General features: G+C 40.5%; 1 protein-coding gene across 2 annotated transcripts in view; it reads left to right on the forward strand.

Annotated features, from left to right (window-relative positions):
- The window catches only part of TENM1 (teneurin transmembrane protein 1), a 735,522-nt gene that overhangs the window by 650,402 nt on the left and 59,870 nt on the right, over positions 1 to 25,250 (forward strand). For both annotated transcript variants that reach the window (XM_036880853.2, XM_036880855.2), the window contains exon 25: positions 8,498 to 8,652. In XM_036880853.2, coding sequence (XP_036736748.2) covers positions 8,498 to 8,652 — 155 coding nt within the window. The remainder of the gene's footprint in view (positions 1 to 8,497; positions 8,653 to 25,250) is intronic.

Here is a 25,250-nt window from a genome sequence, read left to right on the forward strand (position 1 = left end):
GCTGTGGACTTCGAGCAATTATGATGTGTGAATGTAGGTTCATCACTTGTAACAAATGTACCACTGTGGTGGGGGAGGTTGATAGTGGGGGGAGGCTCTGTGTCTGGGGTGGCAGGGAGCATATCAAAATCTCTGCATGAAGACATAACTTTTAATAGTAGTGCTACACTGGTTACTAGATTTATTCTAAATTCATGGGTCTTTGCTCACTGCAGCCTCTTCACTGACTACATTCCTCCTGATTATCCTCTAACAAATACCATAAATTGACAACTCAGGGAGTAAATCCAGTTCAAAGATATAATTCATTGGGCCCACATTGTGTCTTTATTTAAGAAAAAACATTGAATGCATTTAGGTGGGACATGCTCTCTTTAGTTAACCTTAGCTTCCCCTAGAACCTCTACACTTTAACACCTAGCTTAGTGTACAAACTTATATCCCCTGTCTGACCTGATAACATACAAGTTTGTGGCCCTTGTTTCTGGGGCCTCCTTTTTTATGTGGTAGATCATATGACAATAGTTAAGTTATAAAATCCCCATCACATGAAAATTCTGAGTACTTTCATAAACTCAGCAGCTTTGTAGGAATGAAGCCACAGAATGTCTTTGGAGAATAATTCTGAAAAGGTGGAAGAGATCTACTGGAACATAAGGGCTCTTAACAATTTTTTGAGAGCAGTCATGGGTCACTTTGATAACCTAACAAAAGCAATGAACCATCTCCTCATGACAAGTCCCATACACAAAACATTTTGCACATAATTTCATAGAGTTTCCGGACCCTCTAAAGCCATCTGTACACCACTCCTGTGGTGAAGTGATTAATAGCCCCATTCAGGATACATAGGATAATGAGTAAGAAATTGGACATTGAACTCAGCCAAACATGAGCTAAAACCAGCATTTTCTAGGTAGTAACCTGGAGTTAGTTATGTGACCTCTGAATCTCTATTTCCTCACCTTAAAAAAATGACATTAATAATACATAGTCCACAAGGCTACTGTGAGGATTAAATGAGAAAATGTATGTAAAGAATCCAGCACAGTTCCTGGAGTATCACAATAGTCTCAGCAAATGAAAATGGTTATTATTTAGTGGTATTAGTCATCCTTCATGGGTTTTCAGTGATGCTTACCTGGATTTCACACTAGACTCATCAGGAATTCAACATGATTCTTCAAATTTCTGCTTACGTGTCCCTTACTCTGAAGAATCACATATGACCTTCATTTCTCCAGCCCGTCCCCCAAAGCTGCTCCTATAGCACCTGGACTTGCTCCAAACTAGTGTTTATCTCAAGGCAATGTAGTTGCCTGGTTATTTGTCCATCTCCTCCACCAGTACCTGAGCTTTATTTTATACTGCTCTGCTATCCTCCCAGTGCCTAGTACAGCACCTGACACATGACAGATACAAAACAAATCTTGAATATATTCATAAATAAGGAAGAAAATAGCTTCCCCAGTAAGCTTTTAGAAAAATAGTGGTTGGTGAATCATTTGCTCTGCCTTGCCCTGAAGGCTAGAGCTTTGAGAGGATCAGAAAGAGCTGATGAGAAGACAAATGCTAAAAATTGGCCTTTCCTGTTATTCTCTCAATCAGAATTCCTTTTTTATTGAAATATAGTTAATATACAATATTATATTGGCTTCAGGTGTACAGCATATTGATTCAACAAATACATACAAAATGCTCACCGCAGTAAGTATAGTTACAATCTATTGTCAATACAAAGGCATGACAATAATATTGACTACACTCCTTCTGCTGTATTTTTATCCCCGTGACTAATTTATTTTATAATTGGAAGTTTCCATTTCATTATTCCCGTCACCTACTTTGCTCATCCCCCACCCCCCTCCCCTCTGGCAACCACCAGTCTGTTCTCTGTGTTTATGAGCCTATTTCTGTTTTGTTTTTTAGATTCCACATATAAGTAAATCATATGGCATCTGTCTTTCTCTGTCTTACTTCACTTTGCATGATACCCTCTATGTCCATCCATGTCACAAGTGGCAAGATTTCATTCTTTTTTTATGGCTGAGTAACATTCCCTTGTATGTACCACATCATCTCTATCCATTCATCTATTGATGGACACTTAGGTTGCTTCCATATCTTGGCTATTGTAAATAATGCTGCAATAAACATAGGGGTGCATATATCTTTTCACATTAGTGATTTTGTTTTCTTCAGGTAAATTCCCAGGAGTGGAATTGCTGAGTCATATGGTGTTTCTATTTTAGTTTGAGAAGCCTGCATACTGCTTGTCATAGTGGCTGCACCAATTTACATTTCCCCCAACAGCGTAGGAGGGTTCCCTTTTCACCAACACTTGTTAGCTCTTGCTTCTTTTTGTACTAGCCATTCTGCCTGCTCTGCCGAGACACCTCATTGTGGTTTTGATTTGCGTTTCCCTGATGATTAGCAGTGTTGAGCGTCTTTTTATGTATCTGTCTGCAGGCCATCTGTATGACTTCTTTGGAAAAATGTCTCTTCAGGTCTTCTGCCCATTTTCTAATTGGATTATTTGGATTTTTGGTATTAAGTTGTATGAGCTCTTTATGTATTTTGGATATAAGCCCCTTATCAGATATATCATTTGCAAATATATTCTCCCATTCAGTAGGTTGCTTTTTCATTTTGTTGATGGTTTCCTTTGTTGTGCAAAAGCCTTTTATCTTCTTAAATAACAGCATTAGTAATTTTTTTCTGGTTGTCTCCCCAGGCAAGGGAAACAAAAGCAAAAGTAAGCAAGTGGGACTCAATCAGAATTCTTGGTTAACTAACCCACAAATCTGTTGTCCCTCATGAGGTCTCTGAAGCCCTTTACAGTACCTTCTGAGTCATAAAAGAAAGGATATTCCAGTCAGTAGAATATTAGTTTGAATGCTTATCATTTTTTATTTGTATTTAAGTTCTTTAGAAACTGACCTTTACTGTGTAGAATATACTGTAACTTTATTATTAAAATAAATATGTTTAAATAATTCAATACTTAATAAAGGTATTATTAAACAGAGTAGCTGATTAAATAACTCACACCATTCACTAGTCATATAATATTACAGTGAGTTTATGAAAGTCTCTTACTGAAGAAGTTCTGCTCTTCCTGTTAACCACACAATGAAATCATCTCAGCAGGTCATTAAACTCTGCCTCCTTCCAAACCTAGGGACATACAGGTATTTGTAACCTCTCCAAGTTCTAGAAGCTCCATTTAGTGGCTCCCTAGCAAGAGAACTTAACAGGCTTGTTGTGCAGAAGAAACTTGTCCTTTTCTGATCCCAGTGGGTACTTGAGTGAATACTATTCAGGTTGGATGGAGAATGTACTTCTCTGCTTAGTGGAGAATTTCCATGTAGACCAACATATGATACCAATTTTCAGAGAATTGAAACACAGATAAACAAAGCAAAACATTTGAATCTCTTTGATTTAAAGGGTACTTTGTGATCCATGGCTAACATCAGTTACACAACTCAGCAGTCTTCAGTATTGGGATTGAGCTGATACTATATTGTGCTTAGGACATTCCCTGAAAGTTTATTTTAACCATTTATCTCTGTATCATAAAGTTAAAGAGCAGATTGTGGCAGAAAAAAAAAACAGTATTTCAGTTTTCTGGTTGCTAGAGCTGTAGATGGAGAGAATTTTATGATTACTTTCCAAAGCTTATATTCTGAAAGAAAGTTCATTTTTAATATAGAAATAATAAAAATGTAGGTGGCCTCAACAGCTGGAAATTTTTATAAATTAAATACAGAGATGCCTTCTGCCAACATTTGAAATTGGCATTCTGCACAGCCAACAACTCTGATCTTTGCTATTATCTAATTTGGGATTTTTAGCTACTATTTCCAGGCTATTAACGTGCACATCTGGACTCCCAGAAATCCCACATCAGGGTGCCCCTGCTGCTTCAGTAATGACTGGCATGGTCCTCTTCCCCAACAGGTGATACATTTATTAGTAACTACCCAGGCTGCCCCAGCTTTAGGCAATTGTCCTTGTAAGAATTATAGTATTTATTCATTGGAGGACAATAAGACAAGGGAAGAAGTCAAATAATTTCACCCGTAATTTGCAGCTGTTTCATACAGAGCTATGCTTCACAGAGAAAAGAGCATGCAGTTCAGATATTATATAATGTCTCCTACTTTGCATAAGACATTGTGAATAATTTTTTTTACAAGATGCACTTTATTTATGAGCAGCTCTGTCCATAGAAAGAGCTTGTTAGGGCTTAACATTGATGAATAGAGACAGAACTAGTCACACTTCCAGGTTATGGTCTGTCAGGCCTTTCATTATATGCACTAATTTACAAGGATTTATTTATTTTCTCACAAATGTAAATATGTGCTCCAAGAGAAACATGCTGGCTGGGCGTCTGATCCCAATGTTTTCCTTGGTGGAGGTCGGGCATTGTGGGGGCTCAAGCTGTCGTGTGGTGTTCTTCCCACCTCCACCCCCACCCACCCTGTATTACTGCCTAACCTTGTGGCAATATCAGAGATCTATATATTTTTTTGCTTGCTCTAAAAATGAATACTGGTTAAAATTTTAAATGCTGGAAGTGGTTTTCTTGACATGCACTTTAATTCCTTTCTTACCCAAAGACTGTGCCTTCAGTTGTGTTTTAAGTAGTAATGAAAACACTGTCAGTAAGCCAATCAAGGGACGTGGCCATCAGAACAAATTATGCCCACAGCATTTGAGTACCAAATTTTGGAAATCTGAGTACAATATCAACATATGAAAGTCAATTGAATCTGCAGATCTTGCTAGCCCCAGACGGCTTTATGTGATCTGAAATCACTTGCATCCTCATCTCTGAAGAATAAAGCTTAAAATATACAGGGCATGTGCCACCTCCTCCCACTCAATGTAACAAACAGTTATAGATATATTGCATCATCAACATCCCTGAACTATAGTAATTTGCCAATAATTCTCTTTTTCCTGCCTGGAACTGGGGCTTCCAATTTGGTTTTTAACCTCAGCGAAAATTAAATACCCCAGCCTCACCAGTGAAGAATTTGTAAAACTAGTTGTTTGGGTAATTCGTGTAGTGTGGGGGGTGGGGGGCATGGGAGGGGGAGACAGGAGTTGGTTGGTTGGTTCAGGAAAATGAGAAGAAATGAAAATATGTTCATATAAAATATGCCTAGATGCATTAATAAAGCATCTCTCACACAGTCCCTCAAAGCACTTTCAACAATTTCTTTTTCAACTCCAAACACAAGTATAAAACCTAAACAAACTTAATTAAAGAAGCTCAAGAAAAAGGAGAATTTTGGAATTTGGACCAGGATAAACAAAACTGCTACACAAATATATGGAGGGAGAATACCCTACAAACTGTTGGCCAAATGAAGCTCTAAGGTCAACAGTGACTATTTAATAACCCTTAACTGTGGAATCCAGCTAACATAAACAGAGAGAGGAATTTAGTGTTTAGAAGTTCACAGAAATTAAAAGTGAGAAAACCACATAAAGTCCGGGATTATCTTCCCCATATCAGTACAAACCTCACCCTCTGATGGGGATGGGGAGTGTAGTAGTCAAGGAATAGAATTGTCCTCCCGGGTGTCAGCATAAAGATGTAAGGACCTTCCCAAATACACTAGTTGCTATAGGAATCCTTTTATTTCTCTATACCTTTTGGGAACCTGCTCCAATTTTCAGGGGATTCAATCTTATAAGTTTACTACCTCCCACTTAGAACAACGCATTCAGAGTATTTCTCTTCGTTCCAGTTTCTGTGTCCTGGGATTCTTTGTCCTGTGGCCCTCACACGACTTGGCACAGTGACGTTCAATATGTGTTTGGTAAATGATTCATGATTTCATACACATCAAGCTTATCTACTCTAGCCTTTCTTTCTCCAGACTTGAGTCCTGACCTTTCAATCCACCCTCTTATGACAGCCAGAGTTTAAATTTCACACTCAGTGATATTTAATACAGAAGTCATAGAAGGTGATCCCAATGCACAGGCTTGCCACAGGCCAGACCAAATACTAGGCATTCAAGAAACTGGTTTTGCCAAAACACAAAGACAAAAGCAGAGGTACCCCTTGGTTCATCTTCAGTCCAGATGCTCTGGAAATGAAAAAGAAATGTTCATGTGCTATCATCCTTTAACCTGCCGGATCTTATGGCTTTTTAAAAAACCTCCTTAGAGGTCCTCGTGTCTCTAAAAATGAGAAAGGGACTCATTGACATGGAAATCCCCTTGTTTGGACATCCTTGTTTCCTTGGAGAACTCACCGAAACATAGATGCCTTTAGCCTTTAGGCATTCAGGGAAAGTTAAAATGAATCTGTAACTTTTATAGATGTTAAGGATTAATACTTCATGAGGAGCATCAGGATTAATCAAAGTACACCATAAAGCTGAGTCTTAATATTAACCTCCTGCCAACGAATTAGATTGTCTAAAAGCAGTTTACTAAGTTGGGTTTATAAACTGTCTTTAAGTGAGTTAACTCTTTGCCAGGAAAATTTGTGTGTGTGTGTGTGTATGTGTGTGTGTGTGTGTGTGTGTGTGTACACAAGATCAAAATATGCTTGTTATCACAGATGTTCCTAACTTGAATATACATTCTGAGTTTCACAAGGTCTGAATAAAGGAGATATGGGAAAAGAATAAATTGTAGACTGGTTTTAAAGTAATGCCATGTGATTATTTTCAAGAGCACTGTCAAAAGCACCAAGGGAAGCAGGAGTTGAGCCATAAGGTCTTTATACATGTCTGACACTTTCTAAATGTATTGTTTCATATGATACTTAGAGCAACCTAGGTATAGAGTTACCAACTCATACCAGTTTGCCCAGGACTGTCCCATGTTAAAACTGAGCCTTGCCTCAGTCCCAGGGAAACCAGGGCTGTTGGTCTCCTTCGTTAGGTAAGGCAGTAAATGGTTTACTGAGAAAAATTTCCAGTATGGGGAATGGGATTCCCCCACACCACCAAAAAGCCATTCTCGGCCACCAGCTGGGTGTCCTACAATTTAACTCAATTCTAATACTGTCTACCCAGAGAAAGCATCGGATGCCACAGGTTGAAGGCTCAATCCTACAAGGCCACACCCCCACCCTGACTTCAGATGCCAGTGGCAACTCCAGGTTGTCAGCCTGCACTTCTGCTGACCCACTATTGGAGTGACCCCCCCTCTTTGGGTTCGATTAACTTGCTAGATTGACTCACAGAACTTAGAAAATTTTAGTCACTAGATCTCCAGTTTATTATAAAAGGGTATAACCCGGGAACTGCCAGATGGAAGAGATACATAGGGCACATTATGGGGACAGGGCATGGGGCCTCCATGCCTTCTCTGAGTGTGCCATTCTCCCCACATCTCCACGTGCTCACCAACCCATCCTTCTGGGTTTCTCTGGAGGCTTTATTACATAAGCACGATTGATTTAATCATTGGTCATGGGTGATGGAACTCAGCCTCCAGCCCCTCTCCCCTCCTGAGAGGTTGGTGGAGGTGGGACTGAAAGTTCCCACTCTCTAATGCTGTGGTGGGTTCTCCTGGCAACCAGCCCCATCCCTGGTGCTGTCCAAAGGTGCTTTATTAACCTAACAAGAGACCCTGATCTCTCTGTCACTTAGGAAATGCTGAGAGTTTTAGCAGCTCTGTGCTAGAAACAAGGACAAAGACCAAATATATATTATCTTATTATAAATCACATCACAGATGGATAATTTTTCCATATTTTACCAAAGAGGAGGCTGAAGATTGGGAAGACGAATGACTCAATCAAAGGCACACATCACTTCTATGTGGCATATTGCATATTAGAACCCAAGCCTTCTAACTGCTATTATGTATTTCCCAAGAAACCAGGCTCTAATTAACACGTGGATAAAAACTGTGAGAACTTTATTGGCTCTTATTTTTTCTAGAAGCTTACCAATTCCCTTTGTGATACCGTAATTTTTCTCTCCATCCCCTCTCTTATTAGACAGTACAGAGAAAAAACTCAGCTCAGTTTATCAGAATTATTGCGAACTCTCTGTTAACAGTGTGAATTGATGAAAATGATGTTAGTGCTTTCCAAGTCACTTACTTCCAAGGCAGCTGTGAACATAAGCAGTGGCCCATGCATCTGCACTCTGGAAGAAATGTGACCTACACTGCCTCCCCTGTCTTTTCCCATTCATCTTAAAGAGGAGTTTTGTTTCTGACTGTGGGGCAAGCAAGTATCAAGGGGGTAGCAATGTAAAACCGGACAACACAAAATTATTAGACTGCCTTTAGTTCCACATGGTACATTTTGTCATTTCTTCTCAATACACAAAGAGGTGAATATGTGTCCGAACAAACCTCTTCTATTACTGTCCTGTCTGTGCTGAGCAAAATTGAGTCCATATGTCTTTAAAATGCCTTTCCATTTCTATGGCTTCTTTCAAAATACTGACCGTGGCGCAGATGTGGCCCACTAGACTACTAATGTTCATTTACTCTTTCCCAACAGGCATCACAGTTGATAGGCATGGATTCGTTTACTTTGTGGATGGGACTATGATTCGGAGAATTGATGAGAATGCTGTGATCACAACCGTAATCGGCTCAAATGGTCTCACTTCCACACAGCCACTGAGCTGTGACTCCGGAATGGACATCACTCAGGTACGCACCACTGGTTTTCAAATGTTACCACCATTTGGCATCATGGAAATGGATGATAATTGTCTCACCCAGAAATGAGGTCGAAAGGAAACCTGGTTTATCTGTTATAACACCAAATAGCAGAAGTTTCTCTTTACGTAAGTTACGTTTTTCCTCTTTAGGAACACTCAGTTGGGAGGAAATGGTAAGCTGAGAGTAATGCTAGATGGAATGAAAGTCTCTCAAACTTGAATCAATAAGAGGGTAAGGCCAATCTCATTCACTGACTACTTTCCAAGATACGTACTTCTATTATTTTAAATAATCCAGTAACTCACATTTGGGAAAGTACTGACTATTAAAGTCTTTATAAATCTTTTTTAATGAATATATGTGCGTGGCTTGTTATTCATGTGTATGAAAATAGCTACATCTAGAATGTTTGAAAGTTTTCTTAAGTAAAAGCAACATTCCCTCTGAAATCTATTGTACATTTATGTAGGAAAGCTTTTTGTCAGTAGGAATAAAAGGGAAAATTCATTGTAACTCTCATCTGAGTCCAAAATTCTACAAAATCAGGACTTTTCTACCACAATTCTACAAAATCAGGATTCATCATGTAGAGAGGTTGTAGAAACATACAACACAGTCTCACCACCCTGTGGATGCCTTTCTTAGTCTGCAGACACAAGGGGTTGGTGTGTAAAATGAGGGAAATAGACTAGACAGTCTACAAAGGGACTTTCAAGCTCTAATAGTCCATGGATCTGTGGCTCTGAAAAAGTGGGTTTTCAGATAATCTTTTCAAATGAATTAGAGTAGAAGTTGAGTTTTAGGATTGGTTAGTATATCACAGAGGATGATTTTGACCACAAGTAATCAAACACATATCTAACAGCAGTTTAAATGATAAGATCTCGTTTTCTCACATAGTGAGATGGCCAAAAGTTGGCAACGATGTCAGATTTCCTTCTTGTGTCGTGCTGCCCAGCTACTGGCAAAGGGGAAATGGGATCTCCAAAATGGATTTAGCCCCTCTGGAACTGGGTCACCTTCCCTGAGCATGTTGCTCCCTAATATTTGAACCCAAATTGGGGGTCTGTTGGAAGGAAATGAAGGGTTGCTATTCGATAGACAATCAGCGGCAGCCTCCACATAAGATATTCCCGATGCTGCATTCTTTATACCACCTGAAACCTAAGATAACAAATAAAGGGAAGTGAACACATCACCCAGAAACCTTGCTTTAGTCATTAGGTCTAAAATCCCCTCTCATCTCCATCCTCCAAGCAGACACATCTCTATAAAATACTAGAAATGTGCATATTGGGGGGTTTCTTATTCTCTAGGTGCCCCTGCCTAACCCCAGAAACTCAGGGGAAAAAAGCCAAATGTAGTCAACCACAAAAAAAATGTGAATTTGCAGGCCTGGAAAACTTACAAAAATAAAAGAACCATTCTTAAGAGAAATTTGAGTGGATCAGGCTATCAAGTCCTAGAGCAACCTACCTCCGTGATGCAAAGTCCTGCATTAGGCAAGGAAAAGGAGCTTTATTTATGACAGTTAAGAAGGGTGTAAATGTGTTTATGGAGGAGGGGGACAAAAGAGAGAAGGCTCACATATATGATTCACTTGTGGGATATTTATAACAAAATAGGACACTTAGTATTGCAATCAGTCAACTCTAAACAACTTATCTGTTTCTGTGTGGAAAAGTTATGCTCAAAAGAGAATTCTTTATCTAAATAGAGCAAACATGATCTTCATTGCCATGAGAAGGGTTCTTTTTCACATGACACTTTGCAAGCCATAACTGCCACCATAGAATCTACCTCATCCCTTTCAGGTTGGGACACAGAGTGCAGCCCATTGAAAAGGAGCCCTAGTAACCAGGAGATGGAATCACATTTTCCCTGTGTCATTTCATTCCAAGCCTCAGTTTCCCTAATGCATCCCCCACCACCACCACCACCACCTTCCCTTTTCCTTTACAGAACTTCAGCTTTAGGAAAACAATAGCGTTTTGGGTTTTTTCATTTTGGATGGGGGTAGTTAGAAACCAACAGGACTGATTGGGAAAGAAAGGTGGTTTCCCGTCCAAGTCATTTGGCAGCTATCTCTGCTGCTATCCTTCATTCCTTGTTCTTTGCTTAAAGCACCCTAAAGAGAACTTCAAGTAGTCCTCTTAGGCTAGCACACAACAATGAGTCCATACTGATCTCTACCTCAGTATCCAGATATGACGCCCTACCTTCTCTAGGAGCTTGCTTCTCATGGCCCCTTTCCCTCAGTCTGGAATTACCTCTGCTGCTCCAAATCCCATTCCCCACCTTCTTCACACTTCACCTCTTCTGTGGGATTCTTCCTTAGTGGCTCTAATCCTCACCCTTGTCTCATTCCCTTACTGAAAAGTAAGATCACCACATGAGTACATAATCTGTTCTTTGTTCCAAACTGTATCTAACTAGTCTCCCAAGGTAGACTATGTGTTCTTTGGACATGCATAGTAAGTGCTCAGCAGGCAGTTAATGTATATACTAATACCCAAGGACACTACAGTGCAAAGAATATAGCAGTGTTAGAGACATAACCAGGGACAATAGGGTGAACGACCTTACAAGCATGACAAAGTTTCAGTTTTATCCAGTGGACAGTGGGGAGCCAATAATCACATAAGCATGGACATTCATTTCTAAAAGAGGATTCTAGCTGCCGTGTAGAGAATTGAGTGGAGGGAAACAGTGTTAGAGGCAGGGAGACCCCTTAAATAGCTGTTGAAGTAATACAAGTGTGACAGGGACAAAACATGTCAATATATAAATGATCAGTACCTTTTTAAGAGACTTCCATACAAAGTAAATCTCTTCTCAATGTTTTTCTGAATGTTCAATGATATTTCTTTGGGACACTACTCTGAGATGGCACTGGCCATGAAGTTGCTCAGCTTTATGCAGGTTACACAGACAAGCCATGGTAATGGCCATGCCTAAAGTATCACCAGGATGAATGGAGAAAGCTAGACAGGTTAGTGAAATATTGGAGCTAAAATCAAAGAACTTGACTGACTTAATTTTGGAATTAAAGAAGTATGTGTATGATGGTACCATTCACTGAGATACAGAATACAAGAGGAGGAGAAGCAGGCTCAGGTGAAGGTTGGTTGATGGGTTCAGTTTGGGGCATGCTGACTTTGAGGTGCTGATGCGCATCCAGGTACATAGATCTGGCAGGCAATTGGATATACATCTGAGGCTCAAGGCCTGAAATGGACATTAGATTTGAGATTATCAAATCTGACACATGGTAACAGCAAAGAAGGGAGTGGACAAGATCTTCTAGGGTGGGTACATACCATACAAGAAAAAAAAAAAGAGAGAGAAGGCTTAAGGCCAAGCTCCCTGGATATCAATATCCAAGAGAAGGCTGAGGAATGGGAGCCCACAAAGGAGACTGAGGAGACCTGACAGGCAGGAGGACAGCCAGGAGTGCGTGTGGTCAGAAAGCCCAAGGGAAGCAAGCTTTCAAAAGAAAAGGAATAGTTAAGACCAAATGCTGCTTAGAGATCATGTAACATAAGGTTTTTTTAAGAAGCTACTTGGTTTGACAGCATTCATGACTCTGCTAAGAGTGCCTTTGATAGAGGGCTAATTAACTGGAGTCAGATGGCGGTGGTAGAGTGGAAGGTGAAGAAATGGAGAAAGTGAAAATAGATGACTCTTGAGATGTTTGGCTGGGAAGGGGAAGCTTTGACATTGAAGCAAATCAGCTCCCGGGTGTGTGCATATCAGCCCCCAGGTGTGGCACAGGTGGGCAACAGTTGGGGGACCCTGACTAAAATCAGATGGGTGGGTGGATAGGGTATCTACCAGGAGGAAGCCAGTGAGTGGCCCAGCTTCCTAGATGCGCAGCCTCTATGGCCGGAGATTCCCTTGTCTGTTTAGACAACTGTGGCTGACTGGGGACCTATGTTTCCCATGACTTTACTTATGAACATGGGCTGTCTTCAGCTAGAGGTAAGACAGCTGAGTGGGGAGTTTCATAACACCTTCCAAGAGCAAAGCCCCAGCTGTTTACAGTAGTGCTTACAGTGGTGCAGCTGCACTTACACCGTGCTCAGTTTCATATTTCAGTAAATCAAAATATATCAATGGGTGAGGGGAGAGACAAATGTCTAAATGAGAGCACACAGATTCTGCTGACTGGAACAGACAAGGGAGAAAATAGAGGCCTGTGTTGCAGCATGAAGGAATCAGATCTTATGAAGACCTTACTGATTCTAAGAGTATGTGGCAGGCTCATACATAATCAAAAAATCTTACAGAGTTCCCCTTCTTGAAACTTTTAAGGCAAATGTTGAATAGCAATAATCTGTGAATGCTTGAAATACAGGCCTCTCTGGAATCAGGAAGATAGATCCACTATTTTCTCAAGGTCCCTTCCAACTCTATAAAGGTTTCTCAACAGAAATACAACCCAGTCCCTAAAGTTCCTTGCTGCTTTCCCTGCATTTCAACACCAGAAGGACCCCATCAAGGGAAGACTCATCCATGCTAGCACAGGACCTTCGGAAGCTGGGAATTGATGCAGAGAACAGTCAGTCCTCTCTCTCTGACTCGCTTTTGTCTTCCGCACTTTTCGGAGGCAAACCTGAGCCCCAGGAAGAATCAATCCTCTGTAGCCTGCCCTAATCTCCAGGAGATCTTGATGTCCTCCTGGTCATTCTAGTAATAACTGCTACCACATATTGAGGCCTTACTATGTGCCAAGAACTATGCTAATCACCTTATTCACACTGTTTCATTTTATCTCCACAACCCACCACCCTTGAAAGGTAGGTATTATTATCCCCACCTAGAGAGGAGAAAGCTGATAGTCAGAAGGATTATGTATTGAGCTGTGACCAGAGAGTTATTAAGTGATCCAGCCAAGATTCAAGCACAAGCTTTCTGACTGCTCAGTGTACATTTTTCTAACATCTACATTTTCGGTGACAACTGGATATCATTGTATTTAGCGGGTGACAAATGTCACTTGGTTAAGGAATATGCTATTTATTCACAGAATGTGTTTAGTGGCACTTAGGAAATAGTTTAATAAGACCTAATCATCTCAAGAAATGAAATTTGCTTTGACAATAAAATCAACCATTTGTTCAAAATCAATATCATTTTTTGATTTACTGAAATGTGAAACTGAACTCTCAGTATAAACTCTGAAGCATAACTGCCCTTTGTAAGCACTGCTATAAACAACCAGGCCTTTCACTTCAGGAGATGAGTTGATTATGAAGAGATTGGGCTCTTTATTTCCACTGCTGCTTTTGAATCATCCAGTCCTGGTAACTCACTTCCCTCTCATGCCTGACTGGAATGGAACTGGGAGTTAGACCCAGTCTCTTGGTGCAATAATAAATTTGAGCGTTGATTCACTCCTTGGAGCCAGACTAATGCTCTCCTAAGAATCAGCCCAATAGCACACCCACAAGCACCATGGATCTTTTGTGTGCACAGGTAATCCAGTTGACCCACTGGTCATAAGGCACAGACTTTGAGGTGTTTGTCCAGGTATCTGATACATAATCAGTCCTGCACAAATGCTTGTTGGATCATCTGTGTACTCCCCAGGGGGTCCCACAAGCACCCATTTGTCAATAGGCCTAACAGGTGGAGGGACACGTCATCCATGGTTGTGAATGAGGGACAGTAACTGGTTCTTTGGAGAAGGAAATTTTGGCCCTATGTATGTAATCTACTGAGCTAGTCTACTGGGAACCTTACTCCTCTCCCCAGTCATCTAATGCTGGGCTTCCCTCCAGAATATTCTCACCATGTAGTAACAGTCCAACCTCTTCTCAAATGCCTCTTGTAATAGGGGACTCACTGCCTCCCCAAGGCAGCTCCTTCCATCTTTGAATGTCTCTGACTAATGGAAAGCTCTTCTGGGATCCCTTTAACTTTAACTTTTAATCTTAACTTTCACCATCTATTTTTACCACAACTTTTTAGGCCCTGTGCTATGAGTTTAATCTGTTTTCTCTGAAATAAATATATTAGTAATCCAAGCAGTATATTGAGTATTTGCATGTTATCTTATTTAATCCTCATGACAATCTTTCAAAGTAAGGATTGTGTTCCCCTATTTTTACTAAACATGACAAACAAGGTTTGGAGGAGTTGATAATTTAGTCAAGCTCACAGAACCAGTAAGTGGCAGAGGTGAAATTTGAACCAGGTCGACCTGATGCGAAAGTCCACATTCTTTTCACCAAATATTACATCAAACTGCCTCCTCCAGAGAACAGCCTTCTCAATATATTTGAACAACTCTCTCAGGCCTCCTAAATTACATCCCCAATTCATTTAACTGCACCTCACCTGACATGGTGTTGAGATCCTTCACCATTCTCCTCACTCTTCTCTGAACCAGTTCTCCTTTATCTATACCTCTTTGAAAGTGAGGCTTCTAGAGATGAATAAAATAATCCAAGTGTGCTCTAACTCAGAGGTGGAATGGGGACTAGCACAACCTTCCTTCTGTATTGTGTTTCTGATCATTTTATCTGGTGGTTTTCAAAAGGATTTTGCCAAAGGACATTTACTTCAAACAAAATAATTCCCCATTTATAAAAGTGATGCAAAGAGCAGAATCAAACAAGTGGTATGTAGAATCTTCCCTATTCAGGCTCACTCCTACCAAATGATAGTTTGCACGGAAACCCCCAAGGCACTTTTGCAGAATGCTAAGTAAATAAAGAGCACAGATTAAGAAACCACTGCTAAAGTTGAATTGGATTGTGGATACTTTGGACATATGATGTAATTACAGAGGACTAAAAATTCATGTGTCTCTTGTCCACATTTCCTCATCTTGTACTTGCACAGCTGGCTATTGGCATCATAATACAGGATCTTACATTAGTCTGTATTCAATTCCATCTCATTAGATTTAGTCCAAATCTTGGTATTCTTCTGCTATTATCCAATATCTTCACTATCCTTCCCAGCCCTGTGTCACCTATGGATTTGATGAATGCCTTCTAGGGCTTTATCCATGATAAAAGTGATAGATATAGATAGATAGATAGATAGATAGATAGATAGATAGATAGATAGATAGATAATTGATAGATAGAGATAGATAGATAGATAGATAGACAGATGATAGAGATAGATAAATGATAGATACATAGATACATAGATACATAGATGATAGATGATATAGATAGATAGATAGATAGATAGATAGATAGATAGATAGATAGATAGATAGATAGATGATAGATAGATAGACTAAGATGAAATTATGGCACCACAGCACTTATTATCTGCTCAATTATGAGCCCTCCTGTTTGAACTATTACCTATGGGTTGTGATTTCATAGTGGATCAGGAAATCAATATAATGGCCTATGGGCAGCTTTAACAAAAAAGAACAAAAAAATCATAGTGTGTCAGTAAGGGTAAGGAAGTACTATTTCATGAAATTTTTATTTCAATTGTGTGTAGTAGATAATGGTATAAAACATAGATCTTACTGATGATTAAAGTCAAAACAAGTTTGAAAGACACTATGCTTACCTATATTTCCAACTTATCTACAAAGAAACCTTACCAGGTTGGTAATTGTTTAAAAGTAAAGAAGAAACCCTTGGCATAATTTGTTCCCAGTCATAGTATCCATAAACCTCAGTTCCTCCTCTAAGAACTAGGAAACAACTGTTATTATATAATAGTAACACATTCCAGGATCTTTTCCTAATCAACATCAGGGTCCCCCCCTTGCAGTTTGTGGAACATCTTCTGATTCTCCCTGAAGTTAGAACTATGTTTAACCATCTCTAATCTTCAACACACCTTCTGCTGCCCACTATTTGTCAATAATCACAAAGAATTTGTTCTAAACACACGCTTGTGAGTTCTCTCTAAGAGGTAATTCTTCCTGGCCAAGAAAATTTGAATTCAGTTTACAGAACCGAGGTGCTGTTCTACAGCCCCTCCACCCAACTTGGATTTCAGCAACTTTGAAGTCATGTTCTTTGTGGTCATTCTTCTTAACAAAGAAAACAAAACTTTCCTCTCTCACCCATCAGCACTATACCACGTGCCCCCAAACAGTAGACCTCTGCTTCCCTGGTTATCTTCCATTCTCTGTATAACTGAAACAGTCACTTTCTGTTTTCCTTAAAATTTTTTGCAAGCTTCAGATAAACTAACCAAATAAAAGGGGAAATACAAAGTGTCCTTCTCAAAATCTACATGTCAATTCAACATTAGACAAAACATTCAGCATTTTCTGTTGTTTTGAAAAGACATATATAATAACATCCAGGCATGAAAAGTTACAGCAATTGGGAGAAAAAAGGAAAGAAAAACCAGTAATTTTACAACAGAAAAGACACCTTCTTAAGCCCTTTCCTAATGTCTCATTGTCTCTTCTTCTCTCCCCTGCCAACCGTTTCATGACTACAGAATGCCCTCTCTCACCCTGAGTGATATGGATGATATTGAAACTCAAGTTCTTCAGGGGTTACTTGCCTTTCTTTGAGCACTTCCATCTCTCTCCATGCACACAATGAAAGAGAACAGAATTAGATCTTTTGAATGAAGGCCATTATAAGTGAAATTCCCTGCAGGGACAGACTTCTGAATTTTGCGAAGCTCTGTAGGGAATCAAGAAAATCTGAATTATAATAAGTTTGCTTGAATAAAAGGATCTCCCGGGGGTGGGGGAAGAAAGTTTATTTTAAAAGTTCTTGCCACCAGAGATGAAAATCTCAACACCTCTGCCCCCACCACATCCTCCCAATGCTTCAATAAATATGGAAACAACTTCACTGTCAAAGCAAAGAAAAGGTTTGTGGCCACATTCCAGGTAATTCAGACAGAAGGATATGTGGTAGAAGGATGAAATGATTTGCAGGTAAACAGCAAAGCAGAGAAGATGAAAGCACAGTATCTGAAATATCTGTAAACACGTGTCTCTATCAGGCCAGTAGACAGCAGACATAGCTAGGTGGGAGTAAACAGAGGTGACCAAAGGAATAGGAGGTGATTAGGGAATGGAGAATGGCTCAAACAGCAGATTAATGAGGCCCATGAAGCAGTAAAACGAAACTAAAAAAGGTTATTTGTCAGCCCTTGTATCAACCATTTGTTTTATCCTATTTGGTCATGGTTAGTTTAACCAACTGAATCAATCACTTCTATAGTGTTCACCAACTAGTAGATTGGTGGCATTAAAATTCATACTAGGGTAAAGAAAGTTTGTTACATACATAAAATGGAATATTATAAAACCTTTTAAAAGAAGGAAATCTTGTCACATGTTACAACATGGATTAACTTTGAGGGCTTTATGCAAAGTAAAGTAAGCCAGTCACAGAAAGATAAGTAATGTATGTTTTCAGTCACATGAAGTCTCTAAAGTCAAACTCATTTGGAAAGGTGATTACCAAGAGGAAGAGAGAGAGGAAATTAGTGTTTCATGGGTATAAAGTTTCAGTGTTACAAGATGAAAAAGCTCTAGAGATCAATTGCACAATATGAATATAATAACACTACTGAACTGTATACTTAAATATTGTTAAGATAGTAAATTTAGTGTCCTGGGTTTTTTTTATCACAATAATAATAAACTCATACCAAGCAAGCCTCCAGTGGACTTTCCCATCTTCTTTGACTATTCCTGCGCCTGGCCACCATCAGTAGTGCAGCAGTCCAGCCACTCAGCAATGGGTTGTTGCAGCATTCCGAACATGAGCATCCTAAATCAGCAATGTTCTGCTCTATTCATTTGATCCACATGCACTCAGTCAATCCACATAAGTCACAGCCAGTCCCTTCCACTGATCCAAAGGCTTATAATGTCAATGTAGAAATGCGGTAGGGGAAATGCTGGTCTCTACCAGATAAAGAGGGAACTCAGTCTACATGAACCATGGAAGGAGGCCCTGCAAACTTAGCTATGCTCTTCACAAAGACCACAATATATCAATAACCTTAAATATGAAGGTATTTAAATCACAAAATGATGCCTATTGAATGGAAGTGAGCAAACTTCCTAACAGACATGTTTATAAGCTTTGAACAATTATTGATTTCTTCAGGACTGGGGCATATTTTACCAAAATTTTCCAGACAATTACTTAATCACCTACTTCCTTTGAACCAAGATAGCATGTCTAGTAGAAAGAATATAGATAATCCTGCATGTGGGTCCAGATTTTGCCATTTTTAGCAGTGCAACTCCAAGCAAGTTACGTAAGGTACCAGTGTTTGAGCTTCCTCAACAGTAAAAGGGAGGATAAGAACACATATTGCCCCCTAAGGCTGTTATGATAGTGAAACAGGAGAACAAATATGAAAGAACTTTGTTTTTTGAAAGGCTCTTGCAACTGTAAGTTGTTAGTGTTGATCAGAACTGAAGAGCAAAGTCACATGACATTACAAGTACCCTTGGCTTTTATGTGTTGGTTTGCGACACCGGTTAGGTGGGTGGTGTATGGAAAGAAGGTGAAACAAACCTCAGTCTATATAGCGATCCAATTATGCTGTCATGGAACATGTGATGACAGTTGATGTTCAGATTCTGATTTGACAACAGCACCAAGAACCATAAAAAAAGTTTTCTTTAGGAGCCCCTAGTGGCTGTCCACATCACTCACCTGCAAATGAGTGAGCTATTGGAGTTTATGGTGGAAAGTTATATAATAATACTAAAATAAACACTACTTTTAGTTGTGTTTCTGTATTTTAGAAAAAGAACCTCTATCTTCGGATCATTATTTCTATTCTCTGAAATCTGGTAAAATAGAAAAAATTAAATCACTTTGGTCGACTTCTTGACCCAAAAGAGGTTTCTCTGTAATTTCAGATTCAGCACTACACATGGAAAACAGACACTAGAATTTTAGAACCGGGTAATTATTCCTCCTTATGAAAGCTAATTCAAGAAATGACCCAATTGTCATGTCCTTGCTTTTTTTAATGTGAAAAGCCTTGAACAAGTATGAACTGTTGTACAAATATAAGGGGTGATGCAAGATGTTAATTGGCATCTTGAGGAAATATTTTCTGTTGATTCATCCTACATTTGCTAAAATGGGAGGACACAAGAACAGAATAAGTCTGCAAGGTGGTTATTCTGATTTTGTAATATCTGCATTTGTCAGTCTCTAGTTTAAATGCATTCCTGTATAATGCTATTTATGGCTCATTCAGTCCAAACCTACTCTGTCAAATACAGGAAAACACTTTCTGAAACTGCAAAGGAAAGGCAAACTTTTCTCTAATCCTTTAATAGAGGTTGCAAGAGACAAAATCAGGCCCCCCAAGTAGACTCTCCTTCATAGTTTTAGCAGTTAAAAAGTCAATAAAGCATACTGGAAGGAACACAGACTACCTGGGTTTGAATTTCAGATCCAACACTTGCTAGATCTGTGCCCCTGGGGAAAATGCCTTAATCTGTAAGTGGGGATGATAATGTTACCTTCCTCTATAGGGAAGTTGTGAGGATTAAATGAGATAATACATGTAAATCACTTAGCAAAGTGCCTGGGTCATAAGTGCTCAATAAAGTAGTAGTAGTAGCAGTAGTAGTAGTGGTGGTGGTGGTGGTGGTGGTGGTGGTAGTAGTAGCAGTAGTAGTAGTGGTGGTGGTGGTGGTGGTAGTAGTAGTAGCAGTAGTAGTAGTGGTGGTGGTGGTGGTGGTGGTAGTAGTAGTAGTAGTAGTGGTGGTGGTGGTGGTGGTGGTGGTAGTAGTAGTAGTAGTAGTAGTGGTGGTGGTGGTGGTGGTGGTGGTAGTAGTAGTAGTAGTAGTAGTAGTGGTGGTGGTGGTGGTGGTAGTAGTAGTAGTAGTAGTGGTGGTGGTGGTGGTGGTGGTAGTAGTAGTAGTAGTAGTGGTGGTGGTGGTGGTGGTGGTGGTAGTAGTAGTAGTAGTGGTGGTGGTGGTGGTGGTGGTGGTAGTAGTAGTAGTAGTAGTAGTAGTGGTGGTGGTGGTGGTGGTGGTAGTAGTAGTAGTAGTAGTAGTAGTAGTGGTGGTGGTGGTGGTGGTAGTAGTAGTAGTAGTAGTGGTGGTGGTGGTGGTGGTGGTAGTAGTAGTAGTAGTAGTGGTGGTGGTGGTGGTGGTGGTGGTAGTAGTAGTAGCAGTAGTAGTAGTGGTGGTGGTGGTGGTGGTGGTGGTAGTAGTAGTAGTAGCAGTAGTAGTAGTAGTGGTGGTGGTGGTGGTGGTGGTAGTAGTAGTAGTAGCAGTAGTAGTAGTGGTGGTGGTGGTGGTGGTGGTGGTGGTAGTAGTAGTAGTAGTAGTGGTGGTGGTGGTGGTGGTAGTAGTAGTAGTAGTAGTGGTGGTGGTGGTGGTGGTGGTAGTAGTAGTAGTAGTAGTAGTGGTGGTGGTGGTGGTGGTAGTAGTAGTAGTAGTAGTAGTGGTGGTGGTGGTGGTGGTGGTAGTAGTAGTAGTAGTAGTAGTAGTGGTGGTGGTGGTGGTGGTAGTAGTAGTAGTAGTAGTGGTGGTGGTGGTGGTGGTGGTAGTAGTAGTAGTAGTAGTGGTGGTGGTGGTGGTGGTGGTGGTAGTAGTAGTAGCAGTAGTAGTAGTGGTGGTGGTGGTGGTGGTGGTGGTAGTAGTAGTAGTAGCAGTAGTAGTAGTAGTGGTGGTGGTGGTGGTGGTGGTAGTAGTAGTAGTAGCAGTAGTAGTAGTGGTGGTGGTGGTGGTGGAGGTGGTGGTAGTAGTAGTAGTAGTAGTAGTGGTGGTGGTGGTGGTGGTGGTGGTAGTAGTAGTAGTAGTAGTAGTAGTGGTGGTGGTGGTGGTGGTAGTAGTAGTAGTAGTAGTAGTGGTGGTGGTGGTGGTGGTGGTAGTAGTAGTAGTAGTAGTAGTAGTGGTGGTGGTGGTGGTGGTAGTAGTAGTAGTAGTAGTGGTGGTGGTGGTGGTGGTGGTAGTAGTAGTAGTAGTAGTGGTGGTGGTGGTGGTGGTGGTGGTAGTAGTAGTAGCAGTAGTAGTAGTGGTGGTGGTGGTGGTGGTGGTGGTAGTAGTAGTAGTAGCAGTAGTAGTAGTAGTGGTGGTGGTGGTGGTGGTGGTAGTAGTAGTAGTAGCAGTAGTAGTAGTGGTGGTGGTGGTGGTGGAGGTGGTGGTAGTAGTAGTAGTAGTAGTAGTGGTGGTGGTGGTGGTGGTGGTGGTAGTAGTAGTAGTAGTGGTGGTGGTGGTGGTGGTGGTAGTAGTAGTAGTAGTAGTAGTAGTAGTGGTGGTGGTGGTGGTGGTAGTAGTAGTAGTAGTAGTAGTGGTGGTGGTGGTGGTGGTGGTAGTAGTAGTAGTAGTAGTAGTAGTGGTGGTGGTGGTGGTGGTAGTAGTAGTAGTAGTGGTGGTGGTGGTGGTGGTGGTGGTAGTAGTAGTAGTAGTAGTGGTGGTGGTGGTGGTGGTGGTGGTAGTAGTAGTAGCAGTAGTAGTAGTGGTGGTGGTGGTGGTGGTGGTAGTAGTAGTAGTAGCAGTAGTAGTAGTGGTGGTGGTGGTGGTGGTGGTGGTAGTAGTAGTAGTAGCAGTAGTAGTAGTGGTGGTGGTGGTGGTGGTGGTGGTGGTAGTAGTAGTAGTAGTAGTGGTGGTGGTGGTGGTGGTGGTGGTAGTAGTAGTAGCAGTAGTAGTAGTGGTGGTGGTGGTGGTGGTGGTGGTAGTAGTAGTAGTAGCAGTAGTAGTAGTAGTGGTGGTGGTGGTGGTGGTGGTAGTAGTAATAGTAGCAGTAGTAGTAGTGGTGGTGGTGGTGGTGGTGGTGGTGGTAGTAGTAGTAGTAGTAGTAGTGGTGGTGGTGGTGGTGGTGGTAGTAGTAGTAGTAGTAGTAGTAGTAGTAATAGTAGTAGTAGTAGTAGTAGTAGTAGTAGCAGTAGCAGCAGCAGCAACAGTAATAGTATTTGACCTTCGCATGCCAGAACAGAAAATTGAGCTGATGCCCTACAGAACCAAGACAGAAAGGACCAAGAGCTTTGGAACTGCCCTCGAAATTGTGTGATCTTCCTTTCTGCCCTTTGTACATCAGAGTACCTTTTGCTGAGAGACATGTGGATGAGGCTGGTAGGCTGTAACAAGCATGTGCTCCAGAGATTGCTCTTAACCTGGTGTGACCTTCACAGAATGTTTCATCTGCCTAATGCTGATATGAAGCTCTAACTAGATCACTTGCAGGATGTTCGCTATAGTCTTTGAATGGCACCCCAAATTCTTCATTTTCTTCTTTCAAGAAATGCCATGCTGACTCTGGAGCTAAGGCTGGAAGGTAATGTGAGTTTCATACATCTGTGATTTTGAAATATATAGATTTTAGATCATCTTCCATCTCTTTGAAATCAAGAGGTGAAAGAGCAGCACATTCAGTGGGTGGCCTACAGCCATCCTAGCTGGGTCAATTTCACCAAAAATTAAATACAAGAGTAAATAAGAAGACAGAGCTTATCTAGGTCAATATGAAGAATATGACTCTCCCAAGACAAAGCAAAAAGGCTCCAAGCTAAGTGGGAAATCAAAAAGAAAGAAGTTAAGAGGCTACATATTGATAAGAAGGAAACAGTATCCTAGGATTTTTGAAGCAAGATTTAGTCTATGGGTTGCTTTGTCCACCCAACACCACTTCTGTTTGTAATAGGATATTCAGGTTCCAAGCATGTCACTCAGTTTTTAAAATTCTAATTTATGAAAACCCAAATTTAATGAAGTGATAAACTGGGAAAAGCATTCCAATAAGATGATCTAAAGAGTTCCTTTAAGTATCATTTCCCTTCTCCAGATTCATTTAAACTTTTTGTAAACTGTAATTTGCAGGCCTGCATCTCTTAGGTAAAATCACAATCAGGGAATAATAACCTATTATCAGAGATATTTGCAGTGCTCCCCCCAAAGTGACAGCTCAGGTTGATTATATAAGAAGTAGAGAACAGCAGGCCAACATCTTCATCTCCAGCACATCCAAACTCTGCTGAAATGTCTGCACACAAGCAAATAGCCAGAGTTGTCAGCGGCCTTAAAATAAAAGTCAAGTACCATGCTCAGTGCTATATCAAAAACATAATTTACCACATAAATAAAACTCTCTCAGCAGTGTCCTCTTTCCACACAAAGGACAATGGCATGTTAGCTCTTATTAAAACTATTAAGCACCAGAGGAAAAGCATCTTCGAAGTTCACAGGGAGTCACAAGATGCAAGGCTTGCAAACTACTTTTGAACCACTCAGTCTTCCACACATTTTGCTCGACAAACACCATGACCTGAAATAAACCTGGAACTCTCTCAGATACAGAAATATCTGGTTGGTAAATTCAGTGCTTACTATCTAGGGTTTATACAGCCAACATCCTGGGTTTAGTCCCCCTGCAAGCCAGTTAGCCTAATTATATTTCAGACTATAGCTTTAAACATCACCCCATTCTCTTTAGCTACGGGAGGGGAAAGTGCATGAATCAGTGCTGACCCATCTTATTAAAGGGACACACTATTGAAAGAGAAAGTTCTGTTGGCAGTCATCAGGAATATCATCTTTTCATGCAAAAGTTAATACCTTTGGAAAAGTGAACTGAGAGACATAATTTACCAAGAGTCTCCCTCTGTTGAGAGATTTTTATCTTGAGATACATAAGAGAAGGTGTTCATTTGGTCCACCTCAGCATGCAGTTCCAACTCTGAATCAAAAAGAAGATTCTGAAGGAGCAATCCCAGTGTCTGACAAAGAGACTAGCAAGAGGGAACAGAAAAGCTGTTTAGTAGTCAATACCTATTATATTATGATGTTAAGTAATTTCTAAGCACACAGGAAATGTCATGGGCCAACTTTCTGAATCATTCAGTACAGAATGAATTCTTTCCCCAAAAGACATGTGGGAGAGTGGCATGAAATGATGAAATCATCCTCAAAAATCACAAGAATGAGAAGTTTCTAGAGAGTAATGACTCTCCATGCCATCGTGGCTGCTAGAGTCACTCAGCTATGCTTACAAATGGGATGAAACATTAATTGGAGTGGACTCTTTGCCACAGAAGACTTCATCATTCTGGAATCCATAAGAAGCTGTTATTCGGAGACCTCAACCAGAGCAGCCCAGTGTGTTGGTGAGGGAGTCTGACTCCCTTCTTGTTGAAGTTCAGGTACTCAGTATTCATCACCATTTTTTGCTTTTGTTCAGGCTCAAGTCCTTAGCCTGCTTGCTTCTTTATATGAATCTGTATACATGGTAAGTGATCAGGTGGCCAGTCTCCAGAGTTCTGGAAGTATGAAGACTGCGCTAGGCCATCTGTTGAGTGCATGCTGTTATATATTACACACAGGCAAGTGGTGGGCAAAACCCAGGAGCTCACTGGAGGCCTAATGAAAATAGGACCAGTTAAATCTTTCCCCTAAATGTTCATTAGGCCATCTGCTCTTATTAGTGTCCTTATCATTTGGAAACATTACAGAGTTAAGAGAGACAATCTGTAGAATTCTCATCTAACTTGAAATGAACTTTGGAGTAGAGCAATCATGAATTGTGATATTTTTCTTCCCATTCAGAACCTTACCCCTTATATCATACCATCTCCATGGTGAAATTTCTTTAATAGTTCCTTCCTGAAATACTATGCTGGAAAGAAGGGTTAGCAGTAGCTTCAGAAAT

The sequence above is a fragment of the Manis pentadactyla genome, chromosome X (genome assembly GCF_030020395.1).
Source record: "Manis pentadactyla isolate mManPen7 chromosome X, mManPen7.hap1, whole genome shotgun sequence".
Classification (NCBI taxonomy): Eukaryota; Metazoa; Chordata; class Mammalia; order Pholidota; family Manidae; genus Manis; species Manis pentadactyla.